The sequence below is a fragment of the Zootoca vivipara genome, chromosome 6, assembly GCF_963506605.1.
Source record: "Zootoca vivipara chromosome 6, rZooViv1.1, whole genome shotgun sequence".
NCBI lineage: Eukaryota > Metazoa > Chordata > Lepidosauria > Squamata > Lacertidae > Zootoca > Zootoca vivipara.
The window spans coordinates 84,316,590-84,333,658 of NC_083281.1; the positions used below are offsets into that span (position 1 = coordinate 84,316,590).

The 17,069-nt window shown below is 47.7% G+C and overlaps 1 protein-coding gene across 9 annotated transcripts in view; it reads right to left on the bottom strand.

Moving 5' to 3' along the window:
• CASZ1 (castor zinc finger 1) overlaps window positions 1-17,069 on the bottom strand; it is a 298,840-nt gene that overhangs the window by 30,543 nt on the left and 251,228 nt on the right. For all 9 annotated transcript variants that reach the window (XM_035120501.2, XM_060276240.1, XM_060276237.1 and 6 more), the window contains 2 exons: window positions 6,619-6,709; window positions 2,982-3,146 (listed from right to left, as the gene is read on the bottom strand). In XM_035120501.2, the coding sequence (XP_034976392.2) occupies window positions 2,982-3,146; window positions 6,619-6,709 (256 nt within the window). The remainder of the gene's footprint in view (window positions 1-2,981; window positions 3,147-6,618; window positions 6,710-17,069) is intronic.

Consider the following 17,069-nt stretch of genomic DNA (forward strand, 5'->3'; position numbering starts at 1 on the left):
CTGCTGCGGGGCAGCGAATCCCATTGTAGGAGTGTGCTCTCCATTCACATGGGCTAGGCCTGCCTTTGCCAGCTTAGTTTCCTCCCAGAAGTTGCTGGACTCCCAACTCCCATTAGCCCAAACCAGGCAGGCAGGAGTCACAGGTGATGGGAGTTGGGAGTCCAGAAACATTTCAGAGTTATCCTGGGCTGGGGAAGACTAAGCCAGGCCACCCTTTGCAGGGTAAGAGGACAGCGCAGAACAAACTCAACACCCTCCTGTGCCCCTCCAGGTCAGTGCTGATCTTCTCCCTGAGAAACCCATAAGAAGCACCTCCTGGATCAGGCCAATAGCCCATCTAGTCCAGAATCCTGTTCTCACAGTGGTGAACCAGATGTCCGTGGGAAACCCGCAAGCTGGACTTGAGCACAAGAGCCCACTCCCCTCCTGTGGTTTCCAGCAACTGGTATTCAGAAGCATCACTGCCTCCAATTGTGGAGGCAGAGAATAGCCTTTGTGGCTGGCTGGTAGCTGTGGCTGGCCTTCTCCTGAGAACCCATGTGCTTGGTAGAAACGAGAGTACACCCAAGGGCTAAATCCCCCTTGCAAAGGTGGGCTTAAAGTATTTTAGGGATCTCTCCACACCATGGCTCCCCTCCTGACAGCCTGATTTCCATGGTTGCAAGAGAGCCTGAAGAACAACAGGCTGGCTCCCGTTGTTGCTGGCTTAAAACGTCCATCATCTCCCTGACCACTGGGCATGGTTGGGGCTGATGGGAGCCCAACCCCCCCCGGAGGCCACAGCTTCCCCACCCTTGACATATGGCTTCTGGAGGTGGTGTGGTTGCAAAATGGCTGGCTTTGGAAACCCCGCTTGCAGCAACAGGCTGCGCCATCATTCTCGCAAACCTCTCTCCCCCCCCCCCGGCAGTGAGAAAGCCAGCTTCCTTTCTTCCCTTCTTTCTTTTGACACTGGGCTGTTATTAATATTTGATTGGCTTAGCAGCTGGCTACAAAGGGACAAACGTGATTGCTAAAGGGCAGGCCTTGCGCAGAGAGGTTGTATATCAACAGAGCAACGCGGCAGTTCTGATGGCCTCTCTGGCTTGAGGAAGGAGCGCCCTGGAGAGAGATCCCTAGAGCTTGACCCTTCCATCACTCCTACAAAGGATCTGCCCGGATGTGTGTAAGGGGAAAATATCAGCTCTCCACTCCAAACGGTGGCCTTTTCCCCACACCCAGGAAATGTGATATGCCTGTCCTGGGTACACAGCGGAGCTGTTTATGACTCTTCTTGTCAAAATTTGAGCGGGAATGGAAGAAATCAAGCAACATTTCCCATTGTTGCCTATGGCACTCATCTGAATAAAAAGCTCTTTAGAAAAAATGCTTCTTTTACTCATCTTTGGGTTGACCCTGATAGGTGAGCCTAGACAGAGAAATTTCTGCCCAAAATCAACCTCCTGGCAAAACAGGGATCTCTCAGAAATCTGTGCCTATAAACAGGGTTTCTCAGTCCACCTTTTGCAATCTGTGGCCATACAGATATTCTTTATTTATTTGATTTATACCCTGCCCTTTTTCTGAAAGGCGTCCAGGGTGACAAACGTATCAGTAGCATTATTATTTTTAAAAAAACCTTTTGGCCGCTGTGGGTTGCCAGAGATACAGTCATACCTCGGTTTACGACCGCAATTCATTCCGGGGAACCGGTCGCTCCCAGAGTACATCATAAATGGAGCGGCTCTTCTGCGCGAAGCACCGATAGAGCGCTTCTGCGCATGCGTGCGCTGCACAGATCGCTTCTGTGCATGCACACGCTGTGCAGATCACTTCTGCGCATGTGCACTCTGCGCAGATCACTTCTGTGCATCCGCGCACCGCGGAACCCGGATGTAAACACTTCCGGGTCTGCGGTGGTCGCAAACCAATTGGTTGCAAACCGCGGCGGTCGTAAACCATGGTATGACTGTAGAAGGTTGTGGCTAAAAAGGCGCTACTCAAGAGTAGACCCATTGAAATTAGTGGACACATGTTAGTCAAGTCCATTAATTCCAACGTATCTAGTCTGAAGACAAGCATTGGACACAACCCAATCTCTTTCATACATCAAATGTGTGGGTAAACAACAACATCTGGGGCATTATGGTTGGGGAAATCTCTTCTAGATCTCCTGATCCCATGAGCTGGCACAATAGGCTGGCAAGCTGAGCGGCCTTCCCCGAAGCAGCTATGGGAGGGATCTAGTAGAGTCCCATGGACTGCAAGAAGATCAAACCTATCCATTCTTAAGGAAATCAGCCCAGAGTGCTCACTGGAAGGACAGATCTTGAATCTGAGGCTCCAATACTTTGGCCACATCATGAGAAGAGAAGACTCCCTGGAAAAGACCCTGATGTTGGGAAAGATTGAGGGCACTAGGAGAAGGGGACGACAGAGGACGAGATGGTTCGACAGTGTTCTCGAAGCTATGAACATGAGTGACCAAACTGCGGGAGGCAGTGGAAGACAGGAGTGCCTGGCGTGCTCTGGTCCATGGGGTCACGAAGAGTCGGACACGACTAAACGACTAAACAACAACAGTAGTATCTCTAAAGATAAGAATCCCATTATGAATCCTCACAGCAACGTGTTTGCTCCGTGGTTGAAGATGACTTTTGCACAAGGAATCATAGGAAGTGGCCTTCTACCGAGCCAGACCATTTGTCCATCTAGTTCAGTACTGTCTACACTGGCTGGCAGCAGCTCTCCATGCTCTCACCAGCCCTACCAAGGGAGGCTAAGCATTGATCCTTGGATGATACAGGTGCTCTACCCCTGAGCTACAGCTCCCCCTCCCAAGGAATCTCTGGACCACACGCCCCCCCTCCCAGTCTAGCTCCAACCTGGAAATGCATGCCACGCGTGAGGGTTGGTGGCTCTGTTAAAACATCCATGAAGATACTAGCCCTGGGGGTCCCTTCACTCTCTGCCACTTAATGCCAGAAGCCCAGCATCATTACCTGCATGCAGTGGTAGTGTGTGCTTTTCCCATTCAGGTGGCAGCCATGATAGTAAACGCTGCAGTCGTCGAGCGGGCTGAAGCGCATGAAGCCGTGCTGGAGGGAATTGTCCCGCTTCTTGTGCATGTTGTAATGCCGGATCACATCTTGCTTGCTTGTGAATCTCTGGGGGGCAAGAGGAAGACGCAGAAGAGGTGAGGCAGGGCTGAGAGCAGGGAGGCAGGGGCAGATCTTTGTCAATTTCAGTTTCTCTTTTTTCTTCTTCAGTGTCCATAGTTTGGGCTGCCCAATTTCCACAAGACTTTATGATTTATTGGGCTGTACCCAACTAAGCTAGACCCAACCCATAGAAATAAACAGTCCCAAGTCAGTTTTACATCCTTTAATTCCAATGGGTATATTCTGAGCAGGACTGAGACTGGGTACAACCCAATATAAGCTTTTTTTTGTAAGCAATTTCATATGAGACAACACAGTTTTGTACATTGTTTTCCCTGATACTTTGTGTGGACACCCCCCCCCCCCGCAAATACATTTTTATGCAGAGTTTTGGGTCAGAAAACTGCACTGCAAAATCTGGAGAAATGCAGTGTTTGAAGGATAGCTGTCTTTCCATTCACACCTTGGTTTGGGAACTGTGGAAGAGGCAGTCCCACATTAAACTGTGGAAACTAAGTACTACTTGAGGTGGTGGGGCAACGTGAGTTGGGGGAGGGCCTTTGGAGGAAGAATCCCTTTCATACAGGCTCAGCAACTGTGCACTTTAAAGCCATTTGTAGCTTTAACAGTGTGTAAGACGACTGGGCGTATAAGACGACCCCCAACTTTTGAGAAAATTTTCCTGGGTTGAAAAGTAGTCTTATTCGCAAGAATATACAGTAATGGCAAAAGGGTGGCAATGTGTGAACACCGCAAAAGAGGGTTGGCTTTACAACAAACAGCATTCCAGCCAACTGAGGCTTTATTTTGAAATGGGAGAAATGGAAAATGCAAGCACCAGCTGAAGTGCTGTGAATGAAACTGGCCTAGCTCAGGTCATCGGAAGCTGTCTTATACCGAGTCAGATCGTTGGTCCATACTGACTGGCAGCAGCTCTTCAGGGTTTCAGGCAGATTGAACATGGAACTTTCTGCATGCAAGAAGATGCCCTGCCACTGAGCTAAAATCCTACAGCTTAGGGAAGCAGGTTTCCATTCTTAGAGACACCTGGTTGGCAAGACTTCAATATGCAGACAATCCTACCCTTTCCAAGTACCCAGCACCCCGAGAGGCCTATTCCAAGCTCTGGTAGGGAGGCTACAAGCCCAGTTTAGCCTGTTGGATGGAGTAGGTTGTCTAGATGCCAAGAAAAATGGACACATATAGGAAAATATCTCCCCCTCCCCCAATTCCCACCCATTTTCCTGCTATACTAAAAATAAATCCTGATCTATTTCTGTTGCTTTTATTAAATTTTGGGATTTACACAGGAATGCCAAAGAAGAGCTACGGGCTGATTTCCCCAAGGCGTTATATTACAGGAATTCCATTGCCAATCACCGTTAATTTGCGGCCACTTATTACTGAGTGCCGTTCATTATAAGAAATATATATCTCGCCTGCAGGGTAATTTGCATTTGGAAAAACTCAGCCTAAAGCTTTATTCCCTGGTGGGATCAGGCGATTCCACCCATAAGCCTGGACAGCTCCCAAGGTCTGTTGCAAGAGCCTCCCCCCCCTTCTTCAAGGCCCTCTTGTTTCCTTACGGCCCATCTCATCAGACAGATGGTGCAGAATGGTCACTGCCCACATCCCCGGTTCGATCAATAGAAACCCACGGGGGCCCCCAGGGCTTGGCCAGGACTGGGCCAGTTTCCCTTGCTGTGGTTGAAGTTGTTCCTCCGAGGCTGGCGGGTGCCAGGGCAGAAATCAAGATTCCGCTGCGGGCAGTTCCTGGGAATCCCTTGCACACCTCCCGCCCCACCATGTGCGGAGGCCCTAACCACAGAAACAGTGGCGTCACTCACTCAGATTCAAGTACAGAGTAAACAAACACAGCATGTGACTAGGAAGCTGGCTTGACAATCTTACCCTGGCACCTCTCCCAGCAATTGCAGCCTGGCTTCTGCCCCTTCCTCCCAGCTCTTCCCAAAACTAAACTGCAATCTCAGGACCGCTGCTCGTCTCAATGGTTGCTTTGCATCAGTAGCTGCTGAGGCGTCACTGGGCCAGCTAGGCTGAGCCTGATTTGTCACGCACCCCCGCCTGCTTGACGGCGCAGCTCCTCCAGGGGAAGCCAGAATCCCTGTGCTTCAAATGGTCTCTGCTGGTTTAAGGTTTCTACTCATCTTGCGCTATCACAGGAAGCTGGTTGCTGCCTGCTTATAGGATAATGCACTGGAATTTAGGTCCGATGACAAGGCTGCCCTTTAGGGAGAAAATGTTGTGTGTGTGCAGACCATTAGCTGAGGGTGAAGAATCTTTAGCCCCCCAGATGTTGCTGGACTACAACTCCCATCACCAACCCTTGGCCACACTGACTGGGGCTGATGTGAGCTGGAGTCCAGCAACATCTGAAGGGATGCATGTTCCCCTCTCCACTGGCCTGTGGGGGAGTTATATGGGGAAGACACCCCAATTTTGTATGTGTGAGTGCAGTGACTGGTTTTGTGAGTGCCTCTGACACGTATTTATCCTTCTAATCCTCCATGGGGCAGCGGCTGTATCTAACCAGCTGGCCACCGGCAGGGTATTGTCATGTGCAGAACCTTCAAAAATGATTTGCAGGGACGCTAATGGTTGCATGAACAAATTCCAGGGTTCAGTTCCTCTGGCTGAATCCTGTGATCCACCATCCAAATCTCAAAGTGTTCCTGGGGCACAGTAGGCTTTGATCTCAACAATACAGCTATCTACTGTGCCAGGTTCCTAGTAGAAAACAAATCTGGGGTGGCTTCACAGGCTGCGTACATACTGTGAATTTATAGCATATTTCAAGCACGCTCCCACTTCCCAAGAATCCTGCAAACAGTACTTTACTCCACAGAGAGCTACAGTTCCCAGTGCCCGCAACAAACTACGGTTCCCATGATTCTTTGGCATGAAGGAACATGCTTCAAATGTATTGCGTGTGCACAACCACATAGATGCTGTATTAATAATACAAGACTTGTGAAACGATCCTTACGTCAATGGGAAAATCGCTCCTGCAGGAGGCGATGTTACAGCCAGCTATTGTGACTCATAGCACATTGGCTACTGCATGGGCAGTGATCATCTGCAGGGCACCAAGTTGGGGGGAAGGCCAGTCTACTCTGACTGGCAGCTGCTCCCCAGGGTCTCAAGCAGAACGAGGCCTTCTCTATCACCTACTATCGAGATCTTATCACCAGTAGATGCCAGGGACTGAACCTTCTGAATATGTTCTGCCACTGAGCTCTGGCCCTTCCCAAGCAGATGACCTAAATGTTGCTACCTTTTGCTGAGTCAGACTACTGGTCCATTTAGCTCACATGTGGTGCTCAAAAGACTCAAACAAAGCTCCTCCCCTCTCCCCCCAAAACTCTTGCTGTTTCAAAGCCTGGGATTGAACTTCACCCCACCCTACTATTTAAGGATCTTTCCCCCCACCAATGATTTATTTTCATTTGGTTTTTACCTGATAGTTACACTCTGGGTCAAGGCAGTGATAATGTTCTCGGTATTGGTATGCACAGTGAATGTGTCCGCAGTGCTGGCTTCCGGAAAACCTGAATGTGAGAAAGAAAGAGGGTGAAAAGGGAAGTGTGAATGTCATGAGAGCATTTTTCAAAGAAAAGAAATTCAACCCCACCCCTGCCTTTCTTAGTTAGACGGGTGCTAATTTCAAGTTGGGTTCACACTTCTTAGCATGCAGTACTGCTATGTTATGTGTTGAGGTACGGTACCTGCATGAGTGTCCGACATGAAATGGGAAGTCATTATGCCTATATGTTCCCTCTGGGTTCACAGAACAAGGTTTACAAACCAACAGCAAACTCTGGTTTGCTACTGAGGGTTGTTTGTGGGCTGGGTGGTCCAATTAAACCACAGTTTGCAAAGCATGGCTTAACATTATGCGTGAACCAGGCCAGAATACCAGGATTGACAGCAGGAGAGAGCAACTACTCTCACATCCTGCATGCGGGCTTCCCACTGTGGCATGTGACTCGCCACCATACAGAGCAGGATACGGGATTTTGTAACAGTAGATTCTGCATTTGCATGGCAAACCCACAGAATGCACTCAGCTGTAGCCACTGTCTGGGCAAGGTGCGACGTTGCAGAAACCACAGCAAGGTTTCTATATTGGGCTGTGTGTATCCTCAGTCACTATCTGGAGTCTTGAATGGTGCAAAATTTTAAAGCTGGCTTCCTGCAGTGAACGGCTCTCTCCGCAGAAGCACTTTGCACCTACATACTGTTTATAGGAAATGGCTAGAAGATCCACACCCATGTTAATTAAATTGTGGGGCTAGCTAGCATCTCCGTTGGAACGCTAAACCCAGCCATAGCTTGGTGGTTAAAGTGCTTGCTTGCCATGCAGAAGGTCTCAGGTAAAATAGCCAAAAGGACCTCTAGGTAAGGCTGAGAGAGGCTCCTGCCTCCTCTGTTCTGTCAAAGGTGAACACAGGATGCTGGACTAAATGGGCCACTGCCCTGATCCAGGAGGCTTTTTCTTCTGTCCAATCCACAGCACCTCCAGATAGGCCTGGGACAGACTCCCTGCCTGAAACCCTGGAGAGCCTCTGCCTGTCAGTGTAGGCATGACTGAGCTAGATAGACTATTGGTACAACTCAGTATACAGCAGCTTTCTATTGCCCACCCCCAGCCCACCCCTGCTTCTCTGCATGTGCTATATGAAATAGGTAATTGTAGACTCTGGTTTTGAGAAGCAGAGAAAGGGGCAGCAGCAGCAGAGATGGAAGAAACAGAACTCAGAAAACTTCATTATACACTGCGCCACGACTGTTGGGTTTATCTCACTCAGTAACGCCTACACTGAGTGGCAACAGCTCTCCAGGGTTTCAGGCAGAGTGCAACCCCAGCCTTGCCTGGGTTGGAACCTGGGACCTTCTGCATGCAAAGCACATGCTCTGTTACTGAGCTACGACCCTTCCCTCAGAGAGCAAGAGACAGAGGCCTGACAGTCTGCTATAAGGAAAGCTTGGCTGGACTACTGCAGTCCATGATGTGCTGGGAAGCAAGGGCGTAACAGTCAGCAGCGCAACAAGGGCTTGCAAAAACCAGCAACCAGGAGGATGCATTGTACGGAGCATATTGCGGAGTAATTTGAAAGGGGACTCCGATGGGGAAACATCCAGAGCTAAATCGCCATCTGCTCTGAGGTTCCAAATGCCACACGGCACTATATTCCTTGCGAGAGCCTCTTGGGGCGGGCATCAAAGAGGAGCCATGAATTGAAGGGGAAACCGAGGCTGCGGCCCAGGGGAGGAATGGCAGGAAAGAGGAAAGAGAGAGGGGGAGTTAAGGACAGGCTTTTTTGAGTGGAAGATGGCAAAAGAGAGGAGTGGCAGCAGCAGCAGGGAAGATGACATTTGCAAAGCACACAGGAAGAGATGGTCAATTGCAGAGGCAGAAGGGCCTTGAAGAGATGGAAGGGGGGGCGTAATTGACAGAAGAGATGGGCATTGCTAAAAAATTTAAATCACTTCTTTGCCACGGCGTTTGCAGAAAAGGGGACAGATGCCAGAAGCAGACATGCCTCTCCCAGGGGAGGAAAGAAGGAGAGGAGAAAGAACTGCAAGGAATCAGGAATACGCCAAAGCAGGTGACTGAGAAACCTGAGCAGTGGCAGAGAGATGAACTTTAGCAAAACAAAATAGCAATTTTGGCCTTGGGAACAAAAGGTAAACTAAGTTCTTTTTTGTTCAGATTCCAAAATGGGACAAAGGATTCACGAGGGTTGCGAAACAGGCTCTTTCCCCACCTAGTCTGCATCACCAACCATCTTCACCTGGTTTTAAATCCTATCAAGGCTCGATCCAAGGAATCCCAGGAAGCCCTCACTCTGCCAGGGCACTGAGGATGCAAGGGAGAGGATAACACTGCCACCGTCTACAACTACAGCCCCAGAGGGAGAAAACCCATGGAGGTTTTAAACTCAGGTTACACCACTGGCGGAAACACATCTTGATTGGAAAGATCTAGATGGCACTCAGGAGATGTGATGATAATAACAGCATGATCAATTTATGGTCTTCCCTCTTTCTATTCCAAGGACACCATAGTAAGAGGTATGAGGCGTGACCACAGGCAACCCTTCATTACAATTGGCAGGGTGGGGGTTAAGCACGTTTAACTCTTGCTCATTGTCACCAAAGGACTTAATAAACCCCGGTGTTTGATCTGGGCAGGATTGGGCCCCGACTCCCAGAAGGTTTCTGTTAATGACAGTCTAAATAGTGGAGAAACAGGTGTTCCAATATGCCTTATCTATTTCCTTTCTAACCCCGCTAAGGGCATTGAGGGTGCTGTTTGGCCATCAGACCCCAACATTTCATATGAGAATTCTGCGCCCCACCAATCCACATGGGTGGCAGAGCTTTAGGAGGTATCAGTCATGAAACAAATGATCATTGCTCTCATTACTACATCATTTCCTCAGTCCAGAAGAGGCACCCTGAACCAGCTGTCAGAAGAGACGGGCATTGCTAAGAAACTAAGCAATTAAACAAAAACTTTTAGCACCACTGGATCTTCCTCCTTCACCCATTGTCTCCTTGGTGGTATAAAGTGGTTACCCTTTTCTGCCTTGAAAAGAGCTGAAGGAGAAAGTTGGAAGAGTGACACTCTTTCCCACTTCCTCTTTCTGCTGTATATGTACTTCAAGGCTCACAGAATTATAGAAGAGTTGGAAGGGAGCACAAGGGTAATCTAGTTCAACTCTGCAATGCCGGAAATTTTTCCCCCAATGTGGGGCTCAAACCCACGACCCTGAGATTAAGTCTCATGCTCTACTTGAGCCATACCAGCTGCTCAGAATAATTCTACTGGATCCAATTTTTACCCAAATCCCTTGGAAAAGCAAACTGTATGTGAGCGTGTGCATGCACTCTATCTCTTCCCACAGCACTTGCTCCAAATGTGCCCCTAGGCCTAAGAAGGTTGGCGAGCCCTTCCCTATTCTCCTTAGCTATCTATACACTCGTCTCCCTGGTTGTTGACATTTGCTGCAGCTGCCTTGCTAGAAGTGCTTCTGGGTCCTGCCTCTGCACTCCTGATTCCTGCTCCTTTTCTGCCTGCCTTGCTCTTACATAAGAGACTGAGGCCACATTTGCACCTGACATATACAACAGCACCATGCCACTTGAAGCAGTCATGGCTTCCCCCAAAGACTCCCGAGAAATGTCATTTTTAAGGGTGTTGAGAGTTGTTAAAGGTAAAGGGACCCCTGACCATTAGGTCCAGTCATGACCGACTTTGGGGTTGCGGCGCTCATCTTGCGTTATTGGCCGAGGGAGCTTCCAGGTCATGTGGCTAGCATGACAAAGCTGCTTCTGGCGAACCAGAGCAGCACACGGAAACGCCGGTTACCTTCCCGCTGGAGCGGTACCTATTTATTTACTTGCACAAGTTGTTAGGAGATCCCTATTCCCTTCGCAGAGCTACCGTTCACAGAGTGAATTTAAGCAATCAATCCCTCTTCCCAGGGAACTCTGACAATTAGCTCTGGAAGGGGAATGGGGGTGTCTCCTAACATCTCTCAGCACCCTTAACCAACTACAGTTCTTTGCTGAGAACTCTTTGGGGGGGAAGCCATGACTTACATTAAATGTATGGTGCAGATGGGGTCTGAAATCCTTGCCTTGCTGCCACAGGTTCCTCATGCCACCACCCTCATCTCACTCACTTCTCTCATGTCTAATTCAGGGGTGGCTGCCAGACCTTTTTGGAAATATTTGTTTTTTTGCCCTCTCTGAGTGTGGTGTACCACCACTGTGCCCTGGGGGATATGAGGGCAGCCGAAGAGCTAATTAAGGAGAGTGCCTTCTGCCAAGAAGAAGAGCCATCCGTCACGCCATGCAGCGACCCCCACAGGACATGCCAACCGCTGGCGCCAACTGAAGTGTGGCAAGAATTTCTGCTTGACGGAAGACACGAGAGGAAATAGCTGCAGGGAGGACAGGGAGCCCCACAAATTGCTGATTCACAGGCACTCCCAGACAGCACTGTTCGAATTCATGTGGTGGGCCATTTCCACCAAGGAAGGAATCCCATAGCTCAGTGGCACAGCATCTGCTTGGCACTTAGAAGGCCCCAGGTTAATTCCCCAGTGGCATCTTCAGGTAGGGCTGGGAAAGACTTTCTGCCTGAAGCCCTGGAGAGTCCCTGCCAGGCAGTATAGTCAGCAATGAGCTAGATAGGGCAAAATGCTGATGCAGGATATAGCAGCTTCCTATGTTCCTATGTCTTAAGGGAAGGGACATGCTAGGGATCCTACTTGGTGTGCAGCTGGCAGCAGTTTCAATCTCCTGCGGCATCTCTAGGTACACCTCTTGTCTGAAATGCTGGAGAGCTGCTGCCAGTTAGTGCAGGCAGCACTGAACCAGATAGCCCCATGGCATGACTCGGACGGTATAACTCAGCTGCTGATATTCACTTTTAGCTACTGCTCATTTAAATCAGTGCTTCTCAAACCTGGGTCCCCAGCTGTTATTGGACTACAACTCCCGTCATCCCTTGCTAGCAGGACCAGTGGTCAGGGATGATGGGAGTTGTAGTCCAACAACAGATGGGGACCCAGGTTTGAGAAGCACTGATTTAAATCATCAGCTGCTTTGGGTGGGCTGAAAATGACAGGATGCAAATTTAACTTCCAGGGAAAGCCCTGCTTTCATTGGCCAGAAAGATCCCAACCCTGCTCCAAGAGGAAACCCACGCACTGCACTGGCAGATAAGGGCTAGCCTCACTTTACACCAGATATTGCCATGGTTGAGGGGTAGATGGGGAAGGTTAGTGTGACTAGCAGGCAAAAATCAATTTATCCCCGAATTTAACAGGATCAGCAGCAACGGCACATCATGTCAAGGGGTCGAGGCGTGTGTGTTTGGGGGTGAGGAACTGGTCTGAAGAATTGGGGGATCAAGGGCAAAGGAATTTTCCCCGGTCGATGCTCCCATTGTTAATAGGTTGCTAAAGGGTTATATTTCTCCTCTGCTCTTTCTGACACTTGAAACAGTTCAAACTTATTAATTTTTAAAGGCCAGCATCTGTTTAGCTCCTCAAAACAGAAAAGCTTGCACACAAGTGCACACCTGCTCATTTTGCACACCGTCGCAAAGGCACCCCCCCCCCACTTCCAAAGGCAGACCGCAAACACAATTTGATCAACCCAGGAGGGTGACTGACACAATAGGGCATCCCATTTTACGGGGCTGAAACTTAATTTTAGCAAATTTCTTCAATGAGGGGGCCTTAAAAATATGCTTTCGGGTGTGCAAAATTAAAATCTATTATTTTTGTGATTGGACAACATTTAGCTTGGTAAGTCTACACTGGACGAAGAAGCACATAAACTGCGTTCCGAAAACAAAATAATTTTAATTTCACCTTCTGAAAATGCCAGGCAATGCCAAAAATAATAATACTACCATTTTTAATGATTTCTGTGCAATTTTACACACATTTTACTTGCCAAGCAAAACTAAATTATATTAATTTAACCAAAATATCTTTTGAAGTCCCAAGTCAAGGTACAATTTTTAGCACCCCTCATTTTTGGCATTTGAAAGTTGAAACGTTGGCACAAAGTATTCCTCAGGCTTGTCGTTTCAAATATATGGAAACGAAACTCACTTCAAAAAGCTGCCTGTGCAGACAAAATGGTTGCAGAGTGAATGGCCAGGCTGTGCTGTGAGCACTGGCAATGTGTGGGTCTTCTCCCAAAGGTCAGTGGAGCAGCGAGAGGATCCTAGCAAAGGAGCCACAAGAATGCACAGTGGCTACATGGCAATGGTCATACTTGCAGGATCGCCTGACCCCATGCAATGCTCACTTCAACTACTCTGATCGGTGGAACTGACAGCATCACAGATGCCTCACAATATTCATTCCCCATTTGTAAGAAGGCAATCTTGCTAGCATGGCAGCTCCTGCACTTTGGAATTCCCTGCCTGTTGACACCAAGCAGGCAACTTTGCCGGGCTCTTTTTGGTGCTTGCTTCAAATGTGTTTGTTAAAGCCAGCCTGTCTAGACATGTTGAATGCTGACGTCTGTTATCATCTCTTTTGATTTTTAACTGTCTTTAAGTGGTAAAATTTAAGGGGGGGGCACTTTTGTTTTTGTGTTTCGGTAAACCGCTTAGAGGTTTTATTACAACCAAGTGGTACGTAATTTGGGAAAAGGCCATATTTTTCTGTGTATAAGAGGCCCCCTATTTTTGGGGACTCAAAATTAAGAAAATGCACTATGCACTATCTGTGTATAAGACGACCCCTTATTTTAAACTTCAAAAATTTAGGAAAAAATATAGTCGTATACACGGAAAAATACGGTAAATAATAACAACAAAACAACAACATATTATTATTTATACCCCGCCCATCTGGCTAGGTTTCCGCAGCCACTCTGGGCGGCTTCCAACAGAAAAATACAATACAATAATCTATTAAACATTAAAAGCCTTCCTAAACAGGGCTGCCTTCAGATGTCTTCTAAAAATCTGGTAGTTGTTTTTCTCTTTGACATCTGATGGGAGGGCATTCCACAGGGCGGGCGCCACCACCAAGAAGGCCCTCTGCCTGGTTTCCTGCAAATAAAACCCCAGGTCCCAGAAGCAAAGGAGAGCAGGGGCTGCAGCTCTCTCTCTTGTTCTTAAGGATGAGGTAAGGGCTGCATGAAGCACACCTGTTCACTGAAAGAGCTATAAGCTACCTGAGGAGTTTGGGTGTTAGCTTAACCTCCTTCTTCATCAGACTCTACACTTTGACCACCATTACATTAAGAATGTAAGATGTGCCTGCCAAAGTCCAGCATCCTATTCTCACAGTGGCCAGGATTCGGTTCTGCTGGGTACCTTGCTGCACTTCTGCCAGGCTGCCGTTATCACCTTTGAGAACTCAGACTCATAAGACCTGGGTTTGGGCCTGCGCTTTTAAACAGCTGACGTCTCACATCAGGGGTAAAGCTCAGACTCCCAGGAAGGCCTGTGTCTCAGCCAGGATAGGTCCCTTGAGCCATGCGGGGCCTGAATTTTTTTATTTTTTTATTTTTAGCTACCAGTGGCAGACCCATGTCTGCAAGCCTGCCTCCCCACAACCTTCCTGCCATCTTAAGAGCAGAAAAGGCATTTGGGCGACATCCTGTCATTGACTGATGGATGGTTAATGTTCGATCTCTTCCATATTTGGACCTTGCAAATATGCTGCTTTTGGAAATATTTATAGAGAATTAGGGGGTAAATTATTAAATAAATGAAAATCAAAGGAAGAAGGGAAAATTAATGGTGCCTGTGCAAAAAAATAAATAAAATCGATTTGATTTGATTGATTTATAAATTGCTCCCGCTCAGAGTTGGGTAACAACCATTTTAAAATCAAGAATATTGATATCTATATCTAAATATATGCAGCCAGAATGGTAAAACTCACTGCCCTCCACATGCCCCCATGCACCCCAACCCTGTTTATTCATGAACATAAGCATTCAAGACTCTCTGTCTGCATCCAGAATGACAAGTCTCCCTCCAATCACAAAATCACCCCCTTGCCATAATGACAAAGAAGAAGCAAGGTGTGCTGTGGGGGGAGATTTTGTAGGTTGCAGGTGAGCTATACCCTCTCATGCTCCTGCTTCTCAACAGATAAGGCAGGGATGTTGGGAAAGCCCTAGGTCAACTGGTAGATCCATTGAAATTAATGGACCTAAGTTAGTCATGCTCATTAATTTCAATGGGTCTACTGAGTAGGGCTAGTATTGGCTACAGCCCAGAGTGTCTGACTTGGACTGGGGAGATCTGTCTACAAATCTCTGTAAGACCAAGTCATGGATGGCTTTGGCCAAGTCCCTCTCTCTTAGCCCAGTCTACTTGACAGGCATGGTCCAAGGATAAAATGGGGAAAGAAACCCCCTATCTACAATGATGCCACCACTGTGCTGCCAAGGAGGCAAGCAGCCTTTCAAGCTGAACTTTAAGATTTAGGCAGAACTGGGCATGCTGTGGAAACTTCAAAGAAACCCCTTACTCTCTAGTATTCTTCTATAACAATCGGAGCATCAGTGATAAATTTTCTCTATGCACCAAAGTGGCTTGTCTCTTCAGCACACGGTAGAAAAATCAAAGTAAGGATTCTCCTGTATTAGTGATAGTGTCAAGGACATTAGAAGCTACTTTATACTGAGTCAGACTATTGGGTTCATATAGCTCAGTGTTCCCTATGCTGACTGGCAGTTTCAGGCTCTCCAGGGTTTCAGTCTTTCCCTAGAGGTGCCACTGTGGACTCAACTTGGGACATGCAAAGCAGATGCTCTACTACTGACCTATTAATTACCAAAATTCTATGGACAGCCTTGAAAGGCATTACCTACACGACAGAAATGTCTAGCGGGTACTCCCTCTTTTCAAGGATTCCTGGAAGATGCAATTCTATGGAGAAAACTAAGGATTTTTGACAGAGAACCCCCACTATAGTAAAATCGTCCAAATTCTTTGGCGCTGGTAGAGAGCCAATAAAACCAATGCAAGTGCAGTGATGCGCTTTTGGTATGTGGTCCCTCAACATTGGAGCCCATGTGTTATAACTCTGCAGATTTGAGTGGATGTGTTCGCATTCCACGCTTCGTACAAATGCGCAGGCTCCCAGGGAGGAGATGGCAATTGCTCTGTGCTGCCCCAGTATACTTAAGGTCTGTTCTAAGCTTACAGGTCATGGTTGTGGAACAGATAGTTTAACCGTGATCCCAGGAGCGGGCAACAGGTGTGGGGAACCTTTGGTCCTCCAGGTGTTGCTGAATTACAGCTCCCATCAGCCTCAGCAAGCATGGCCAGGGGTGTTGGTGGGAGTTGTAGCTCAGAAACGCCTGGAGGGTGAAAGATCCCACATCCCTGTGTTAAGCCAAACATGCTGAGCCCAAAGAACCGAGGGGGAGCGAAGTGGGTGCCAGCTCTCCTCCAGCAGCTGATTTGACTAGCCTGGACATGTGGACCGAACCAGTTTTAATTTAAATAAGCTCTCAAATCAGAGAAGGGATCCCTTGAAAACAGGTAGAGGTGAGAGAGCCAGGGAGGAAGTGAAACCCTTGCACACTATGCTCATGGCCAGATGTGTCCAGCCCCCAACACAGGCAGATGTGCGAGAGAAGCACTTTGTTTCCTTCCCTTGAATTGCCAGATCTGGCAAGGGCTGCTAAGAGAGACCCAGATAAATAAATACTAATAAAAATAATAAATACAGAAGTCAGCATGCTTAGCGAGCATTTACACACTCATTACTCTGTAACGATGATGTGCATGATGGGAGGAAGGGGGGGGGGAATCCCATCAGCTAACAACCAGCCACCCCCATTACAAGCAATGTGGGGGGAGCTCATGTAAACAGATATTTAAGCAAGGCCCTCGAACCATCTGCCAGTATAAATTATTATTATTATTATTATTATTATTATTATTATTATTATTATTATTATTTCCACAGGAAAAAGAAACGCAAATATACAGAGGAAAGTGTGGAGCCCAAACAAACCCCAAACTACCTGAGAGAGAGGATCCGTTTTGATCACACAGCGATGGAGCGTCCCTGGGCAGCTTTTGGCAGTGCCTCTTAAGGAACTCATTAAACTAATTGTGCTGCGCAGACACAACCTCTTTCTACCTCTGCTCCTTTAATTTAGGGCTTTAAACCCCCCCCCCCAAAGAAAGAACACCCACATGTAAATTAAATCCAAGTGTCTGGCTATCAAGAATAGGTGAGCTGTCATAACCTAGAACATGCGATTCTAGACGCAAACTCCTTGACTGACTGGTTTAAGGGACAAACAAATCCTCTGATGAAAAGCAGCCCGAGGAGAAGATGATTAGAGGTCTTTTGTTCTAGTAAGTGGCATATAATTTTTGTTAGATAAAATGAT